This window comes from Chelonoidis abingdonii, chromosome 3 (genome assembly GCF_003597395.2).
Source record: "Chelonoidis abingdonii isolate Lonesome George chromosome 3, CheloAbing_2.0, whole genome shotgun sequence".
Lineage (NCBI taxonomy): Eukaryota > Metazoa > Chordata > Testudines > Testudinidae > Chelonoidis > Chelonoidis abingdonii.
The window spans coordinates 100,048,182-100,067,304 of NC_133771.1; the positions used below are offsets into that span (position 1 = coordinate 100,048,182).

The window sequence follows — 19,123 nt, forward strand, 5'->3', positions numbered from 1 at the left end:
TGTAGACAAGGCCTAAGTCTCTCCATGTCACACCTCCTCCTCTGCACAATGGAACCCTAGCAGTTCAGCTGCCTACTGGGACCCTATGCCTATGGAGAGCTCTAGGGTTTTCCCTTCGTTGAATGGATTTTTACATTTGCAGGTATGAGTATTAATAAATGTAACTAAAAGCTCCATGCACATATAAATGTACTGAAGAATTTGCATATGGTTTTGACTGATTTGCTTTCTGTTAAAAGCAGATTGGATGTAAATCTCTTCGTGTTTTAAAACATAAGCAACCCTTACAACAGTCGCTCATTCTTTCTCAGATAGGCAAAACCACAAAGAATGCTAAATGTCATAAGATTTAGAGAACATTGACCCACAAGATACTGAAGCATAATTTCCATTCCTCTGTGTAAACAGACTGAGCACCCTCATGGCCTTGCATCTCACCCTATGATCACACTAGCCTATGCCAGCTTCTTTGCCCCATCTTTCAAGCACAATATGAGCAGTTAGACTAAATACTGTGAAAAATCGAGGTGATGGAATTCATATTTAAGTACTGTGACAAATGGATGTGATGGGACCCACATTAATATCAGTATAAGTATAAAAAGTAAGTAGAAATTACAGTATAAGTTAAGCAAGAAGATTGCTTTATATCCTGGAAAAGCTTTGTTCCCAGCTTCTAAGCTGACAGTTTTCTAGAGTCCTAGCCTTTGTGAGTGTGCTGTGACTCTCATCAGGTTGCATCCAGAATCAGTGTGTTGTGTAACCTGAGTCTCTCTGTTTTATAGTTCCTGAAAATCCTGAAGTGCTAAAAATCCTTAACAATATACTGGACGTTGACATCATCTGTTCATTCACACATTGTTCACATCATATTTAGGTTTCTAATTCACAACCTCATAATTCCCTGCAAATAATCACGTATTACAATGAACATTTCAAAGAAACTGCCTATTTCAAACAATTATTTAAAACTAATTATTTTAAGATATAGATAAGCTTTTATATAAAAACCAATTCATCTTATGTACTGTTAACACCTTGATGTCTTACAGAAAGCATACACCTTCTTTTGTGATGTCTGGGTAAACATCCCCTAACAGCAGGTCTTTCAGTACAGTAATTACTTCTTCACTCTAGGTGGTTTCTTGGGTTCTTGGCTGATTTGTTAAGCAGCCTAATATTTTATACATACATACATTAAACTCACCAAGACTTAAATAACAAATATAACGAATAAAGAATGTCAATGTACTGTCCATCACACCAAGGCTTAGAACATTTTAATTCTGTAAATCATAGCAAGTCAGAATAGGTATAAAATAATTTGGTGCAATGTCTTCCTAAATCTACAGAGAGACAAACTGAAGCAAATGCTCTAAGAGGTGGGGATGGGCCCTGCTCAGTGAGACGTGACCCCTAAAATTCTAATATTTTAAATATCGAATGTTGTTAAGTATTTGACTGCTGATTACTTTAGCAGAAACACCCAGCTATTTTGGGACTGCAGAGTTTGAGTCCTATCAGCCCTTCTTCCACCTTAATGTGAAATGCTTTTTATCACCCAATCTTTCAAACTGTTGGGCTGATGTGTGGCATTCTTGTTGACAGTCCACAGGAGGTCACTTTATTATTCTTTTATGAACTGCAAATATACTGTTTTTTAAATGATGATGAAGGCTATGATTTTTTCACGGAGGTCGTAGAAGTCACAGAATCCGTGACTTCCAGCTGCCTCCATGATTTCAGCCTTGTTGGCCAGAAGCTGCAGGGTCTGCCTGTTGTGGGGGGGGGACCCTGCAGCTCCCCATGGCTGTGGGAGCCAGGGGCCCCCTAGAGCTCCCAGCCACTGTGGGGAATGGGGCCATAGCATCTGGCAGCAGTGGCCCCCCCACAGCTCCCAGCCACCGCGGGCAGTGGGGCCCTCTACAGCTCTGAGCTGCCGTGGGTAGTGGGGCCACAGCTTCTGGCCACTGTGGGGGGCAGGGATACCCCGAATCTGGTGAGGGTACTCCAGAGCTCTGAGCTGCCAAGGGCAGTGGGGCATCTGGAGTTCTGAGCCGCTGCGGGCACCGGGGGTCCTTCAAAGCTCCCAGCAGCTGCGGGTGGTGGGAGTACCCCAGAACTCTGAGCCCCCACAGGTGATGGTGGCCCCCAGATCTCAGAGCAGCCCCTGCAGCTGCCTAACCTTTGCAGGTGGTCTGGGGACCCCGCAGCCACACTCTGCATTTTGTCAAGGATATTTTTAGTAAAAGTCAGGGACAGGTCACAGGCTTCCATGAATTTTTCTTCATTGTCCGTGACCTGTCGCTGACTTTTACTAAAAATATCCGTGACAAAATCTTAGCCTTAATGATGATAGATGAAGGCTGGACCAAGAGGAAGTTTGTGTTTAATCACAGAGGGAAAAGAAGCCTGCCCTACTTTTCACATGTATCTCACCAAACTAGAGACATCAGCATGGCCATATTGGATCAGACCAATGGTCTAGGCCAGTAATCTGCCTTCTGACAGTGACTGGTGCCAGATGCTTCAGAGGGAATGAACAGAACAGGGCACTATCAAGTGATCCATCCCCTGTTGTCTGGTCCCAGCTTCTGGCAATCTGAGGTTTAGGGACACCCAGAGCATGGGATTGCATTCCTGACCATCTTAGCTAATAGCCACTGAGGGACCTATCATCCATGAATTTATCTAATTCTTTTTTAAACCCAGTTGTACTTTGGCCTTCAGAACAACGAGTTTGATAGGTTGACTGTGCATTGGTTGTTTTAACACTGCTGTCTATTAACTTCATTGGGTGACCTCTGGCTTTTGTGTTATGTGAAAGGGTAAATACTTCCTTATTCACTTTCTCCACACCATTCATGATTTTATAGACCTCTATCACATTGCCCCTTACTTATCTCTTTTCTAAACTGACAGTCGCAGTCTTTTTAATCTTTTCTCATTGTTTCTGTTGTCCTTCTCTGTACTTTTTTCAATTCTAATGCATCTTTTTTGAGATGGGGCTCCCAGAAGGTGTGGGTGTAGAATGGACTTATATAGTGGCATTGGGATATTTTCTGTCTGCTTAGCTATCCCTTTCCTAATGGCTTTTAACATTCTGTTAGCTTTTTTGACTGCTGCTGTACATGGAGCAGATTTTTCAGAGAATCATGGTAACTCCAAGATCTTTCTTGAGTGGTAACAGCTAATTTAGACACCCTCGTTTTATACCAATAATTGGGATTATGTTTTCCAACGTGCATTACTTTGCATTTATCAACCTTGAATTTCATCTGCCATTTTGTTCCCCAGTCACCCACTGTAGTGAGATCCCTGTGTAACCCTTTGCAGTCAGTTTTGGACTTAACTATTTTTGGTAATTTAGTATCGTCTGCAAACTTTGCTACCTCACTGTTTGCCCCTTTTTTGCAGATCATTTATGAATATTTTGAATAGCACTGGTCTCCAGACAGATCTTTGGGGGACCCTGCTGTTTAGTAAGGCATTTGATATGGTCTCGCATGATATCCTTATCGATAAACTAGGCAAATGCAATTTAGATGGGGCTACTGTAAGGTGGGTGCATAACTGGCTGGATAACCGTACTCAGAGAGTAGTTATTAATGGCTCCCAATCCTGCTGGAAAGGTATAACAAGTGGGGTTCCGCAGGGGTCTGTTTTGGGACCGGCTCTGTTCAATATCTTCATCAACGACTTAGATGTTGGCATAGAAAGTACGCTTATTAAGTTTGCAGACGATACCAAACTGGGAGGGATTGCAACTGCTTTGGAGGACAGGGTCAAAATTCAAAATGATCTGGACAAATTGGAGAAATGGTCTGAGGTAAACCGGATGAAGTTCAATAAAGACAAATGCAAAGTGCTCCACTTAGGAAGGAACAATCAGTTTCACACATACAGACTGGGAAGAGACTGTCTAGGAAGGAGTATGGCAGAAAGAGATCTAGGGGTCATAGTGGACCACAAGCTAAATATGAGTCAACAGTGTGATACTGTTGCAAAAAAAGCAAACGTGATTCTGGGATGCATTAACAGGTGTGTTGTAAACAAGACACGAGAAGTCATTCTTCCGCTCTACTCTGCGCTGGTTAGGCCTCAACTGGAGTATTGTGTCCAGTTCTGGGCACCGCATTTCAAGAAAGATGTGGAGAAATTGGAGAGGGTCCAGAGAAGAGCAACAAGAATGATTAAAGGTCTTGAGAACATGACCTATGAAGGAAGGCTGAAAGAATTGGGTTTATTTAGTTTGGAAAAGAGAAGACTGAGAGGGGACATGATAGCAGTTTTCAGGTATCTAAAAGGGTGTCATCAGGAGGAGGGAGAAAACTTGTTCACCTTAGCCTCTAATGATAGAACAAGAAGCAATGGGCTTAAACTGCAGCAAGGGAGATTTAGGTTGGACATTAGGAAAAAGTTCCTAACTGTCAGGGTGGTTAAACACTGGAATAAATTGCCTAGGGAGGTTGTGGAATCTCCATCTCTGGAGATATTTAAGAGTAGGTTAGATAAATGTCTATCAGGGATGGTCTAGACAGTATTTGGTCCTGCCAAGAGGGCAGGGGACTGGACTCGATGACCTCTCGAGGTCCTTTCCAGTCCTAGAGTCTATGAATCTATGAATCTCTCTCCATTCTGAAAACTGACCATTTATTCCTATTCTTTGTCTCCTGACTTTCAGCCAGCTACTGATCCATGAGAGGACCTTCCCTCTTATCCCATAACTGCTTACTTTGGTTAAGACCTTTTTGTGATGGACTTTGTTAAGAGTTTTCTGAAAAAGCAAGTACACTATATCCACTGGATCCCTCTTGTCCATGTTTGTTGACCACTGTCTTCTGAACTAGTGGAAGGGAGGGAGAGAAGGAGGGAGAGGACTCAGGAATGAATTGGCTAGTAAAGGGGAGGGCAGAAGCTAAAGCCAGAGAGCTGCTTTTTGCAGGGAGGGTCCCACAGAGGGGAAATTAAATGCAAAGCTACGTCTAAGAAATTAAGCCCTCAAAGGCAGAAAGTTGGGAAATGACTGTTTTGTACAACACTGCAACTCAGCCTCGTTGGACAAATGTGGTATTCTTATTTTGGTGGTGTTTGATTATATAACTTCTTATGTTACTGTTCATATTCTTAGATATACACTATAAAATACGCTCAGAGACAACACAGTAAGTTACCTCAGCCATAAGAACCTTTAACTTTGGGATTTCCTGACTGTTCCATCTGAAATTTCTCTCTCTGAGCCTTTCAGCCTGGCATGCCAGCAGGAGTAAGCAGGAGCAATCTGTTCAGTGGCTTTACATGAGTGGTGGTTTTCACTTGAAGTTTGTAGCTGAAGTGGGAGCTAGATAGCACTATCTGTGTGTGTGGTGGTTACAGTTTTTTTATATTGATCCAAAGTGAAATTGGCAAGCGTGTGAACACTAATATTGAATGAGGAAAACCCAGAGCACAAGAAAGCTATGCCACACATCTCCCCAAGGACTGAGTTCAAAGTAATTTGAAGCTGAGAGGCTGTGCATACCTACATAATTGCACTATGATACTTTTCTGCATTAGCAAGACGCCCATAATGTTACATCTTTACTAGCTCTGTGACCTAATGGATAGGAAAATGGATGAAATTGTACTTTCCCAATGCAGTCAATTGTCTGTGGCTTTTAAACTGCATTAAATCCCCCAACCTCAAACCAAGCAGTTCTTGATGCCTGTTTTCTTTCCTGTTCTGTGAGGTATTTGCATGTAGGGGACACTTGGGTTTGGTTCATCCGGTAAATGTTTTCCTCCACTTCAACAGGCTTTTACGTAAGATGCTTTTTTCATGTGTCCCTTTGAACTCAGAGTTTTAGGTTAACTTTTACAATTGCTTTAAAAATGCTTTAAATATGTTTAATTTAGAATTGCCTGTTTGTTTTCCCTTTTATACACCAAGGTTTTTCTATTGTTGTTCTATAACTATTATTTTCTAATATTAATCTTTTAGTTCATGTATTTTTTCCCCCTTTGCCTCCCCACCTCAAGGTTGCTGTAATCTGGGAGTAACGCTGTCTCTGAAAACCACACAGTATGAAACTGATTTCCAGTGTGTGGTCTCATGAAAAGGTTCCTCTCTGGGATGTGAGTGGATGCTAGTGAGTGAATTCTCTACATTGCCTAGTTAGCAAAGTGAGACCTTTGAATCTTAAACAGTGTTAGACAAAGCCATCTTGAGTTCTAATCTCAGCTCTTGTTTCTATGTTTTTGGGCAAGTCACTTAAGCCTGCTTAAATTTAAGCACCTGAGCTGTCCTATTGATCTTGATGACACTATTCAGGCACTTAAAATTAAGCACATGCACAAGTGCAGGATTGAGACCTTCTGCACGCTTGGGTTTTGACAAACATTTCCCAATATTGTTCACACCAGTGAATATTTAGTATTCCGACCATTGCATCCAGTGGCAGAGTAGACAAAGGAGTACAATTTTCAAAAGCACCTAAGTGCCTTAGGCTCCTAAGTTCCATTTTCAAAAGAAACTTGGGCACTTAGGAACCTAAATTTTATTGACATTCAAGTGACTTAAGAGCCTAGGTGCTTTTAAAATTTTTATCCAATATGCAACAGCAACTGGTATTCTCAGTGCCATTTCAGTTATACCTGCTCTGAGCAGATTCGATAAAGTGGGCTTAAACATCTACATCTGCAAAAGCCTTATTTCAGCTAATGCTCATGCTTTCACCTGTACTAATTGTAGTAACGGTGGGAAATGTTTGCCAGAAGTAGGCTGGAGTGGACAAGACTTTAACTCCCTGCTTTAGCTTCCCCATCAGTAAAATGGGGTTCATACGTAGGCCATGTCTACACTACAAACATATCTACACAAGTTACATTGGTATACAGCTGCCATAGTTGGTATATCATTTGTGCATGCGCATACTTGGCTCCTTGTACTAGCAGTGCATTTCCTCACCAGAAGTGCTTGTAGAGTGCAATACACCATGGGTAGGAATCCCATGTGATGTGCAACTCATCACCATCTAGCGCACTGTTTTTTACATAATAGGGCCAAAACAAGTCATGCAGGGGTGACTGGAAACCTGGGGTCAACTTCCCTGTTTGCAATTGTCTCCATCCCATAAGGGTACCTGTATCCTACAATTTTCACATTTTTTTTTTCAAAATCCTACAAACCTACTCTGCCCTCCTCACTGTCTACCATCTCTGACAGAAGCATGGAGCCTGCACAGCTCTGCACTATTATTATGAGCGTTGGAAGCACAGGGCGCACATTCCTGGAATATTTGAAGAGCTGCAAGAACTGTGAGAGTGGGGAACATGACAATTCTTGGAGGACAGATTGCTGTTGGACATAGCGAGAACCAATTCATGGCTATTGGTGGCATACACAGAGCAGCTGCAGGTGGTGGAGCACCGCTCCTGGGTGAAAAACAAGCAGTGACTGGTGGGATCACACTATAATGCAGGTTTGGGATGACTAGAAGTGGCTGCTCCTGGGGGGCAGGGCTGCGCACTCTAGTGGATCAAAGCAAGTTCGATATAACACAGTTTCATCTATAACACAGTAAGATATTTTGGCTCCTGAGGACAGCGTTATATTGGGGTAGATGTGTAGCAACTCTGCCTTTCTTGATTGTACCACTTCCTCTTCTAGCATGAGTAAAGTCATGAAAAATCAAAAGATGTGTCCTGCTGCTTTGGCGGTGCCATCTGAAAATTTACCTACACATTTACCCAAGGTTCCTTCCCCTGCATAAGGCTCAAGTGCCTGGACTGCAGTGGAGTCAAAAACTGGTCCTGGCTTGCGGCACAGCTGGATCCCCTGATTGTCTGTCTCCCATGCCTCTCCTCTTCCTCTGCCACAACCTAGGTGTGCCCATCAAGCCAAGCCATCAAGAAAAGGAATTTCAAAATGTTTTGGGGCTTTAAAGGGTGGACAGGGACTTCTGGTCTGCGTGACCACTGGGCCGTGGAGTTCAAAATGGTGACCAGAGTAGGTCAGTGGGGGATGCTGGAGGACAGTTAGGTTTGACATAACTAAAACAGTGTTTACACTTGCACATCATGCACTTAAGTACATTGGCCATGGCTCTATGCCGCTTGGGAAGGTGATGTTACTATGTCAGCGCTCACAGCGGTGGGAGACACATGCACAACTAGGTCAACATAAGCTGCCTTGCATCGATATAACTGGGTAGTGTAGACCAGGCCTCAGTTATCTCCCTCAGAGAAGTGCAGAAGATTAATTACTTTAATTTTTATAAAGTGCTCTGATAATGAAAAAATACTTTGATTAGATGTAAAAGGCTATTAAAATAGGATTAGATGTTCTGCTAAGGTTTTGCCTCAAAACCAAGTACATTCTCAAATGACCCTGTCCTTTAACTCAGTGGTTCTCAGCCAGGGGTCTGTGGCCCCCTGAGGGGCCACGAGCTCTTTCAGGGGGACTGCAGAGCCCTATGGCTGAAACCAGGTGCCCCAAGCCCTGGTTCCCCCCATGGGGTTGAAACCGGGAGCCCTGGGAGTGGTCTGGGGCTGAAGTCAGCAGCCCTGCTCTGGAAGCACCCCCTGAAGCTGGGACCAGCACAGGGCTGAAGCTGGGATCCCCAGTCTGCCTCTCCTCCCACACTGAAGCTGGGGGCCATGTGTGACTGAAGCCCCAAGCCCCAGTGCTCCCCATGGACAGAAGCCCTGAGCCCATGGGCAGAGTTGGGGGGGCACAAGGGTGTTGGCCCCCCAAACTGCACTGCTTTACCCAGAGTGCGGTAGTCCAGGGGCAGCTCCACGACCACACACCTCCTCCTCTCCCTCAGCCCCCCTCAGGCCACATTGTAGGTGGGAAGCCAGAGCCAGGCAGTGTGGGCCAGCTGGTCCTCTGGTTGGTAGTGCCATGGGCATAGACGGCGAGTTATATGGGCTCGAGGTGCCCGGGCTCCAGGAATATTCAGGGCCGGGTGCCCTGCTCCAGCAATATTTGGAGCTGAGTCTCTCCCCCGGCCCTGCCTGGATTGGGCCCCGGCCCTGGCGAGTCTCCCCCCACCGCCTCGCCCCGCCGTGTCCCTGCCTGGAGTGGGTCCTGGCCTCCGCCTTCCACCCCTCCCCCTCCATCCCCCCTCTGCTGCATCCCTGCCTGCTTGCAGATCTTCTGTCTGCTGCCTCTGGGTCCTAGTGCCTGCCAGCCGCTAATGGCAAGGCAGACTGCCCCTTCCTGGGCCACTTCTGCCTAGCCCTGAAGCTTCTCCAATGCCCAAACCTCATCCTCAGCCCGCACCACTCATACCACTGCACCTGATCCTCTGCCCCAGCGACAGAGCCCTCACCTCCTGCAACCTAATCCTCACATTCCAGCCAGCAGCCTCATCCCCCCCTGCAATCCTATCATCATCCCCGCCAGAAGCCCCTATCCCCTGCACCTAATCCTCCATCCCCAGCCAGAGCCCTTATCCTCCCTGCAACCTAATCCTCTCCCCACCAGAGCCCTCATCCCCCCGCATTCCTGGAGCCCTCTGCCCGCAGCTCTGAGCCCCCCCGCATCATGAACCCCTCATCCTCAGCCCCAACCCTCATTCCCCTGCAGCCTGATCCTCTACCCCAGCGTGCACCACCTCCCCCTTCGTATACCCCCCCAGCTGAGCCTGCACCCCTCACCCCCTCCTGCACACCCACCCCCTGCCCTAGCCCAGAGCCTGCACCCAGCACCCAAACTCCCTCCCAAAGCCTGCACCCCTCACCCCTTCCTACACCCCCACCACCAGCCCAGAGCCTGCAGCCCTCACCCCCTCCTGCACACCCACTCCATGCCCCAGCCCGGAGCCTGCACCCAGCACCCACACTCCTTCCCAAAGCCTGCACCCCTCCTGCACCCTAATCCCCAGCCCAGGACCTGCACCCCAGACCTCCCCCCTGAAACCCCGCCCAGAGCCTTAGGCAGGTGGAGGCGGAGTTTGAGGGGGCGGAGTTGGGGGCGGTCTGGGCACCACCAAAATTTCGACAAACTTGCCTCCCATGGCCATGCGGTGGGCAGCTATGGCATTGCCACATCTGCTGCTGGTGGCTGGGGTTGCGGCTGCTCCTCATCTCCCAGCTCTGCCAGTAAGAGCCACCCTGGTGGGGGGACCCTGCTCCAGAGCCAGCAGACCCCTCTGGGAGCAGCCGCCACAGACCTTCCTGGTACTAACTATCTTTCTCCCTTCAACCTGAGCTACCCCCTTGCCTGCACCCTGAGCTACTCCCCTGTCTGTGCATTCCCTAGCTACTCCCCTGCCTGTACATAACCCATAGCTACCCCCTGCCGGCACAAAGCCTCTAGCTGCCCCCTGCCTGCACCCTGAGCTACCTGTGCCCGTACACAGCCCCTAGCTACCCCTGCCTGCACCCCGAGCTACTCCCCAGCCCACACACATCCTCAGGTACCCTCTGCAAGAGAGAGTGGAAAGAACAAGGTGACAGAGAAGAAACATACAGGAATCAAGATGGGGACAGGGTTGGGGGGAGAGAAGTGGCGGCAGACGACACAAATTACAGGGGTCTAGAAAAAAAATAAAGGAGCTGAACGAATTCATAAACAAACCCTCCCACTTAACATTTGAAACAGCCAACAGTAGGTATGACGATACCCCCACAGACGTACAATGAAATCACCCCCTCCACATGCCAGTATCGCTGCAACCTGCTATGACATCCTAGAACCTGGAGATAGAAAAGACATGTTATGTCATCTTATCCATCTTCTCCCTTTCCCATGTCTCCCACACACTTACCTTCGCCGAAGCAGGATTGCTCCCTACTTTCTATATTCTTAAATTCTGTGTCTCTTTTAGGATGACTCACAGGATGGGTATTGTACCACATCCTCATGGAGACTGTGCAGTTTCATATTCTAAACAGGAGCTCACTGATAAGGAATGTTTCCTGAGATTCAGCTGTTAACTCTGTTTTATCCCATTACCTCTAGTGTTATGGTTGGATCATTTCATCTCACCCCTGTGTGCTCATGCTCTTCAAATACTTGTGGACTGCAATCATGCATCCATTCCTTATTTGTAGTTTAGCTAAGCTATCATTATTTAATGCCTTTAACTTTTCTTGATTAAATCAATCCTTGAAGGCTTCGAGCACCAAGTACCACTGTCCAGAATGTTGAATGGGTGATAGCAAAGGTGGGAGATTTTCTGCAGAAAAACTGAATACAGACAAAGCTATATAGAACCTGGTCTAGCTCTCATTGGGAGCAGGAACAGACCCATAGAAAGTACTGTTTATAGTACATTACAGCACCCAGAGATGATACTTCTGTGTATACAGCTCAGCATTTTATTGGCTTTTTCTCCATTTACACAAATATTTACTCGGTTGCTGGAGTAATATTCTACTATAATTCCACAAGGCTACCAGGATGATAGTTGCTCTTTTAGCATCATTTTCATTTAGCACTCATTCTCACTTACCAGAATACCATCAAAAAGTGACCTTGCACATTTTTAAGGATCTCACAGCACTGAAAAGAAAAATCAGAATAATCTGCCAGGGAACTCAGGAATTATGTATAAATTCAAAGATAGAGGCATAAAGGAGTCAGTAGTTCTTTGCTACAATCTTTTTTTTTTTAGCTGATCTCTTTTACTGCTTTTTTTCTCTGAACATTCATTCTCATTGTTCTTTATTAATAATCATTTTCTATATAATTTTATTTTGCTTCTTGTTATTTTGCTACTGTCAACGTGTGTTGGATTTGTGGATGGCTCCCTCTCCACGCCTAATTTCCCCCTTCCTGCAAATGCTATTCAGCACATACCACAAATTAACAAATGGTATTAATATTTTAGAATTCTCAAATGCTTGAGCCACCAGCCTTTGGGCAAATGAGCACTACAGAAAAACCTGAGAATATGAATGTATCATCTCAGCACTAAGCAAATGTCCAAGTTCAAAGGACACATGCTGGTTGCCTTTTTTCTTTGAACCTGAAATACTATTTGACTCAAAAAAGAGCGATTGCGCATACTACCATGGGATGAAGAAGTTGCCTAGAAACTGCCTGGCTGAACTCCACCACCTGATATTTACTAGGTGCCTGGGACCTCTGCTGGAGCAAACAGGACACAAGTATTATTGTCCTCAATTCATGCACAGAGAAGAAAACTTTGGTTCCTTCAGGGAAAATTGAGGGTAGTGGTGATGGTGGGAATGAAAAACATATATATAAAAATATATTTATGCACAATTCAATTTGTGACCTCTGTGAAGTTAAACATATGATAAGTGTGGTTACAAGTACACTAAAGTGACACTGGTAGGTCCCCCTGGGATTTAGGTTAGTTGGATTTCTTTAAAACAAACTCAGGTTTTCAGATGAAATGTTAATTTTTTTAAAACTGTGTACGCAAGGTACAGCAATAGCTCATGCCTACATACCAATATTTTCCACCAGTGGAAGTGCAATAATTAAATGGCAAAAAACTGTCAAATGAAATGGGTGAGGGGTTATTCTAAGGATTTTATCTCGACTTAGTTACTGTATTTGCAGGGTAAAATAAATAGCCCCAAACAAAGAAAATATGACTAAAGATTTCACATTTGTTTTTGAAATATGTTTAGAAGCACAAAGATAGGAGCCCTTTTTTATGGCTTTCAGAGCCAGAGTTGAGATGATAGATGAAGTTGCGGGAGGGCACCGTGCCAGCATTAGTTGGGGGTGCTGAGACATGGATCATGCCTTTGGTAAGAAGCAGTTTTCACACCTTTTTTAGAAGTGCAGTATGGGCTCCCATCAACACGAACCTCCAGCAGATGTACAAGGGGCGATATGAGCATGGCCTCACCACGTTCAGCCATGCCTTCTGTAGGGTTTGCAGTGCCTCTGGCTGTGCTAGCCCAGCCCCTTCCCAGGTAGGCAGGGGAGAAGATGCATGAAGCCCACAACAAGGAAGAATTCCCCACCCATTCCATCACACCCGATATAGTACTTGCAGCCCTGTTGATGCCTGGTGGAAAACTTTGAAAATCTGTTTAGAGACTGTTTTGCCTAGATAGCTTTACTCTTCTTTCTAGTCTTTGCTCTCTCTACCAATCCCCAATTTTATTATTAAGGATAGTAGCATGAAAATTGAATCTTTAAGAGTTCATCTGTTCCTGTTAAATTCCGTACCTGATGTCTTAATACTTTTTCTGTCATCAAAACTGATTATGAAATCACAATTGAGGGATTGTCATTTTAGGTAGGGAATAAGTAGCAGGAGCAAATGAATTCTTCAAAAGCAAGGATCCTGGTTTTCCTCTAGCAATTTTTTTTTTAATTTCCATATTCCAAATTTCCATATTACCTACTATGGACAGGCAACCAGTGAAGACTAATAAATATGCCTATTACAAAAGAGGTCTGTTACTATTGGTCATAGTTACACAAAGTATTTTCTGTGTTTATCAGATTTACTATCTGTTAGTTTATAGGGCTGACCATGACCTGAATAGTGTCCCTGAAGTCCATGCCTGGATGGGAATGGCTGTGTTTATCTCTGTCCCCCACTACTCAGAAAACTTGGTCATAGCTCTCTTTTTCATGGCATCCCTCTCCTCTGGATCCCAAGGAGTGTCCCCAAAAAAGTTAACGGTGCCTGGGGCTCACAATCAGTCCTTACTGACAGTCTAAGGATGAGGCTGTTATTCAAATCAAGGCTTGAAGGGGGTTGGCTATTTTAATATTCAAGCCAAACTATTGTTTAATGTCTAAGCTGATTTGCAAACTTTTATCTGGTGGTTAACCCTTTCTGTCCTGCTTCCAATCGCCCAGTCAGGATTACAAACTTTTAGCAGACCACTCTGGTAAGCAGAAGTTTGACAAATCTTACTCAACAATTTTCAGCTGACAGTCTTAAGTTTCCTAGGATGCTTACATGGAATACGGAATACACATTACTAAATATTTTTTAAGAGGTAGCAGTTAGTGTTGTTTTGAACCAGGGGAGGAGGGAATCTTTCTTTCTGATGCCTTCCCTGTGAGGGCGTTACAGGCACTCAGACACACATCCACACACAACCAGACCGTCACATCCTAAACTAACGAAAAGGTTGGGACGCCCCCAGATAATGAAAACAAAAGGAAAAAGATAACAGGGAATTTGCAAAGTCTTCTGCACTTGCAGTCTTCTGGACTTTCAGGGGTCAGGAGCTATAGCTGCAGTCAAGGAAGTAGATGATGTTATAGCTGGCACAGTACTTCACAGCAGAGGGCTTTTCAGGTGGTGGGAGACCCGTCAAATGCTGGTGTAGCCTGTTTATTGATGTCATGACTTCTCTCCCTGGAGGTAATTAGTCCTGGGGTTCTGAACCATCAGTCTTCTTTTATCTCAAAAAAGTGATGGTCTCAGCTTTCTCCTTAATTTGATGGGTGGTGACTATAGCTTACTCTGCTTTCCCCCGAGGGTCTTCAGGCACATCAGTTGTGAAAACTACCTTCAATCAGGGCTGGCTCCAGGGTTTTTGCCACCCCAAGCGGCGCAAGAAAAAAAAGCAAAAAAAAAAAGCCGTGATCGCGATTGGCAGCAGCTCCACCGCGCCGCTTTCTTCTTTGGTGGCAGGTCCTTCCCTCCAAGGGGGACTGAGGGACCCGCCGCCGAATTGCCGCCAAAGAGCCTGACGAGCCGCCCCTTCCCCTCGGCCGCCCCAAGCACCTACTTGCTGAGCTAGTGCCTGGAACCAGCCCTGCCTTCAATTCTGATAACATGGCCCAATAAGATTTATTTTATGTCATCCTGGGCTCATGTCATTTTCTGGAAGAGTCCTGCTCAAACCAGCAGCTTTAAAAAAAATATTCAGTGTTCTGTGCCACATGCCCTGAAAATATCAAAATGAAAAAAACAAACGACCACTTTTGAGGAAGTTAACATGGAATTACCTTGGTAACAAAGACCTAGAACTTCAGTGTTCGGTAGGTAGGTACGGCAAGTATTATTATCCTTATTCTTTGCAGAGAGTTTAAGTAACATGCCCAAAATATGACAGAGTCAACAGGTATCTGTCATAATACTTAGTCCTGCCATGAGTGCAGGGGACTGGACTAGATGATCTCTCAAAGTCCCTTTCAGGCCTAAAATGCTATGATCACCTTATGGAGTGTATCCTCAAATTCTGTAAAAACAACTGGTTACAAAAGCCCTAACAAACACATACCAGCCACTCAAGGTGAATTCAGTAGCAACATTAAGAAGAAACTCAGACAGTTTATAACATACGTCCCATCATTTCTTGTAAACAAGGCTATTTGGCAATCTTTATATTTTAAGTACTGGGTCATATAAGTCATGCAACTTATCTCTTTGGAAATTTCCATCTTATAGAAGAAAGGTGACTGTAAAGGTGATCAAATTAAAAACCTATTTAAAATAAAAAAATAATTCTATACAAGGTCTGTATTCTCATGTATGCTATGAAAAATGAATATATGTGTTGGCAAAGGTGCTAGATGCAATAAAAATAGTTATTGGTGAAAATTGGGTATAATTAATTTTGACAGTGTCTCTTTTGCCTCAGTTAGAATTTATATTTAGCCTAAACTGAGTTGTGAAGTTTTGCAAAGCTTCCATACTGTTTGCATTATTTAGGCTTTTTTAATTAAAAACAAGAATCTAGCTCACTTTTCTGTATTGCATCAGACAGCTGTTTGGAACCCTACTAAGTAAATACATTAACAGTGACACAAGCCAAAGCTACCATGCCTTTTGGGTACTTGGAGGGGAGGGGGATACATTTAGCTGGAGCCGCTATTATGGTGTTTTAGAAGAGTTTCTATGCAGCTTGCAGGCATTTAACTCTTACAAGTGTTTCTTTTAAATTGTTTAACTAGCCTGGTCCTTTTTGTATTGTTTCTCTTTTTGAAGTTAATGCTATTTTGCTAGGTTTCTTTGGTCTTTTCCCTCCTACAAGGAGGTTAAATTTCACAGGCTCTCTAAAATAGTAATATAAAGTACCAGAAGTCCAGCTTTGCAGTATTTGGTTACCTATTCTCCAAATCACAAAGCAGGATGGAACAAGTAAATCAGCCACTGATTACCTTAAAGAAAAAGATATTGTTAAACTTTTAATGTTTAGGCCTCTCTGTGGGGTTAGATCACAAAGCAGGGTCTGGAATCTATTTTAGTGGGTTGGTAAAAACAGCTGCTACTGTTGTTAAAACTGATTTGTGAAGAATAGTGTCAGACTACCTGCACAAGTAGCTCCTGAGTGGCGAGGGAGACAAAGTGCTCCTTGTCCCACTACTGACCCTGCTCCTTCCTGTGCTTTATTGCAGGGCCTGGGGCTGTACGTGCTGCATGTGTAAGACCAGGGAGGGCCCTTATACTTTTGTTCGAGACAGAACCTGCAATCCTGGGGCTGGGGGCGGTACGTGCAGGCCAGTACTCGCTCTGCTCCTGCTCTAGTCTGGTTGAAACTGGACTGCGCAGAGGAAGCCCCCTCCCCAGTAAGCACTGGGAGAGCTCAGCTGCCCTGCCCCCAGCCAGCGCTTCTCATGCTGCTCGGAGAAGGGACGAGGGTGGGCAGCAGCTTCATTTCATGGCTTTAGTTCCTCGAGCAACAAGCACGTACTGCTGGAGAGAGACCTCCGTCTGTAGGGGAGAGGCTTCATTGCAAGGGAGAGACCCCTATAGCTCAGAGCAGCAAGAGGCTCTGCTGGATCTGCCTGTCCCGCCTGCAGCCAACCGAGCTGCCTTGGAGGAGGAGGCGGGGAACGGAGAGAGACGTGTCCTTTCTAGAAGATTGCAGGACAAGCAACAGAACAGCAGGTTCCTTGTGCTTTTCAGAAGTCACTGTTTCTTTGCAGGGTATCAGCCACCACGTTTCTTATCAGACACATTGCATGTGATTAGGTAATTTGCGCACATTCCCCGCCCGGAGATGTTTGCAGTGGAGTGTTGTTGTGTCCACGATCCAGGTGAATATTGCAACATCTGCCCTTCTCCCGCTGCTGCGGCTGCCACAGAGAAAAGAGCTGTATGCAAATTTCCCCAAGAATGCAGCAGTGTTGAAAGCGATGAGACTTTGTCTTCTGGGTACAATTCGGCAAATGGAGACAGCTGCGAGTCCTTACCTGAAGTTGTGGCCTGTGATCCAAGCAGTTTGAACAACCCGCTAGAGGTTATGCACAGTCTTTCTGTTCACAAGCATTTCTCCTGGTGTGTTGACTACAGACAGCCTTACCTTTTGCTAGGTATGCAGTCTTTGATTCCTGTTTCCTTCCGCTGGTCACTTTACTTGTTAGAATATGGGGGAGGAGGTTAAGGGGCTGAATCAATTTGAAATCTTAGTGAGTCGGTGTATTTGCTATCTCTAATAGCAAATAATTGTACCTTTGCTCCTAAAAGTGTGATGTTGGTTTCCATTAAGCACGTACAGAGATTATTTTGTAGTAATGGCATAATTTGAAAATTAATACCCATGTTGTGTGCCGATGATGTGGCGTGTTTCTTCACATCCAAAACTCCCCAGATGCATCAGATAGATCATTACGGTCTTTTTGTTTTTTAGCGGCCGATTTATTCATGCTGTGTTTACCATGTTTTGGTTTTAGCACTTGCTCATGAGTATAGATTAGCAAGAAAAGACATGCTGCTGCCAGTACCTTTACAATCAATACAGTTATCTAATCATTTAGCTGTGTATATTTAGTAAACGGTGGTTTATCTCTTAAGTAGCTGCAGTGTTTGCATGACTATTTCCGAGTAATTGAGGAGTAACTTTATTTTTCCAAAGAAATAAACCATGTAGTTAAGAAAAAAATACTTGTTTTCAAAATCAAATTTCAGTCCTCCAAAGGGATCAACCTAGGCAGAGTCCCATTGAGTTATCCTCCAGCAACTTTACTGATTAATCCTTGACGTCAGTAAGAGCTGTGGGCATGCAACTGACTGACCGATACCTGTTGTCTCTCTCATATTTTGGGCATGTTACTTAAGCTCTCTGCAAAAAATAAGGATAATAATACTTGCTGTACCTACCTACCTTAACACTGAAGTTGAGAATTCTAATGAATTAAACTCTTATCCTGGAAAGTTTTACACACGCACACCTGAACTCCATTAACTCATGTAAGTGTCTATGAGGGCCTTAGCTTGTAAAATATTTTGAGGATGAAAATAGTATTTAAAGTATTAAGTGTTATTGGTTAAGTCTCCATTTTAATCTGATTTTTCATAAACCTACTGACGCAGAATTACTGAATACGACCCGTGCTAGCTCTTTTTATCTGGAGATCACCCCAGTCGTGTAGTCATGTGCTTTACCCCAGAAGTAAATGGTTCGTCATTAACTAAGGGAAGGATCCACAAAGACTTTTTACAGAGATGCAGTAGAGTATAAGTTGACCTTAAAAGGCTTTACAATTGTAATCAGAACGTAGTACAGTATTGATTTAGTCTGGGTGGCCATATGATAACTTTTCAGGGCTTGACAACTACAGTGTTTCTTTTTTGCAGTGTCACTGTTGTATGTGATCAAACCATAGTTATGTCTCACATGTACTGTAAGTATCCTCACTTGAAAAATGTTGACAAGTGAAAGGTTTGATACTTGGTTAATTTAAATGACTTGTTTGTTCCTCAGATGACAATCAAAACAAAACCAATGAAAAGAAAGAGAAGAAAATGGTTACTCAGAAGCCCCTTGGAACTATAGAATATACTGTAAGTACTGGGTGCACAGTTAGGTCATTTGTTAATGTTTAAAATGAGGTTGTCGAGGTTAATGAGAATCTAAAGAAACCAAACTAATATAGACATCCTTTTATTCTTTTTAAAAATATCTTCCAAATATTCTGCGTGTAGGAAGGGAAATTGGTCTCAACCCCACAACCATCGTCCAACTTAGGCATCACCCACCCTCTCCCAGCTGCCTGCCTTGTGTATTTCCATTTCCATAGTGTGTCCTTGTAATACCTCTCCTCTTCCTGTGAGAAATAGGCCTGGCCTACACTAGGGGTGGGGAAGGGGGAGGGGGTGGGGGGAAGAAATCGATCTAAGATACACAACTTCAGCTACGAGAATGGCGTAGCTGAAGTCGACGCATCTTACATCAAATTAAAATTACTTACTTTGCATCCTCGCAGCACTGGATCAACGGCCGTGGCTCCCCCCTCGAC

General features: G+C 44.3%; 1 protein-coding gene across 3 annotated transcripts in view; it reads left to right on the top strand.

The window, feature by feature from the left end:
- NCOA7 (nuclear receptor coactivator 7) overlaps window positions 1–19,123 on the top strand; it is a 140,866-nt gene that overhangs the window by 76,141 nt on the left and 45,602 nt on the right. For all 3 annotated transcript variants that reach the window (XM_075063916.1, XM_075063915.1, XM_075063917.1), the window contains exon 4: window positions 18,589–18,668. In XM_075063916.1, the coding sequence (XP_074920017.1) occupies window positions 18,589–18,668 (80 nt within the window). The remainder of the gene's footprint in view (window positions 1–18,588; window positions 18,669–19,123) is intronic.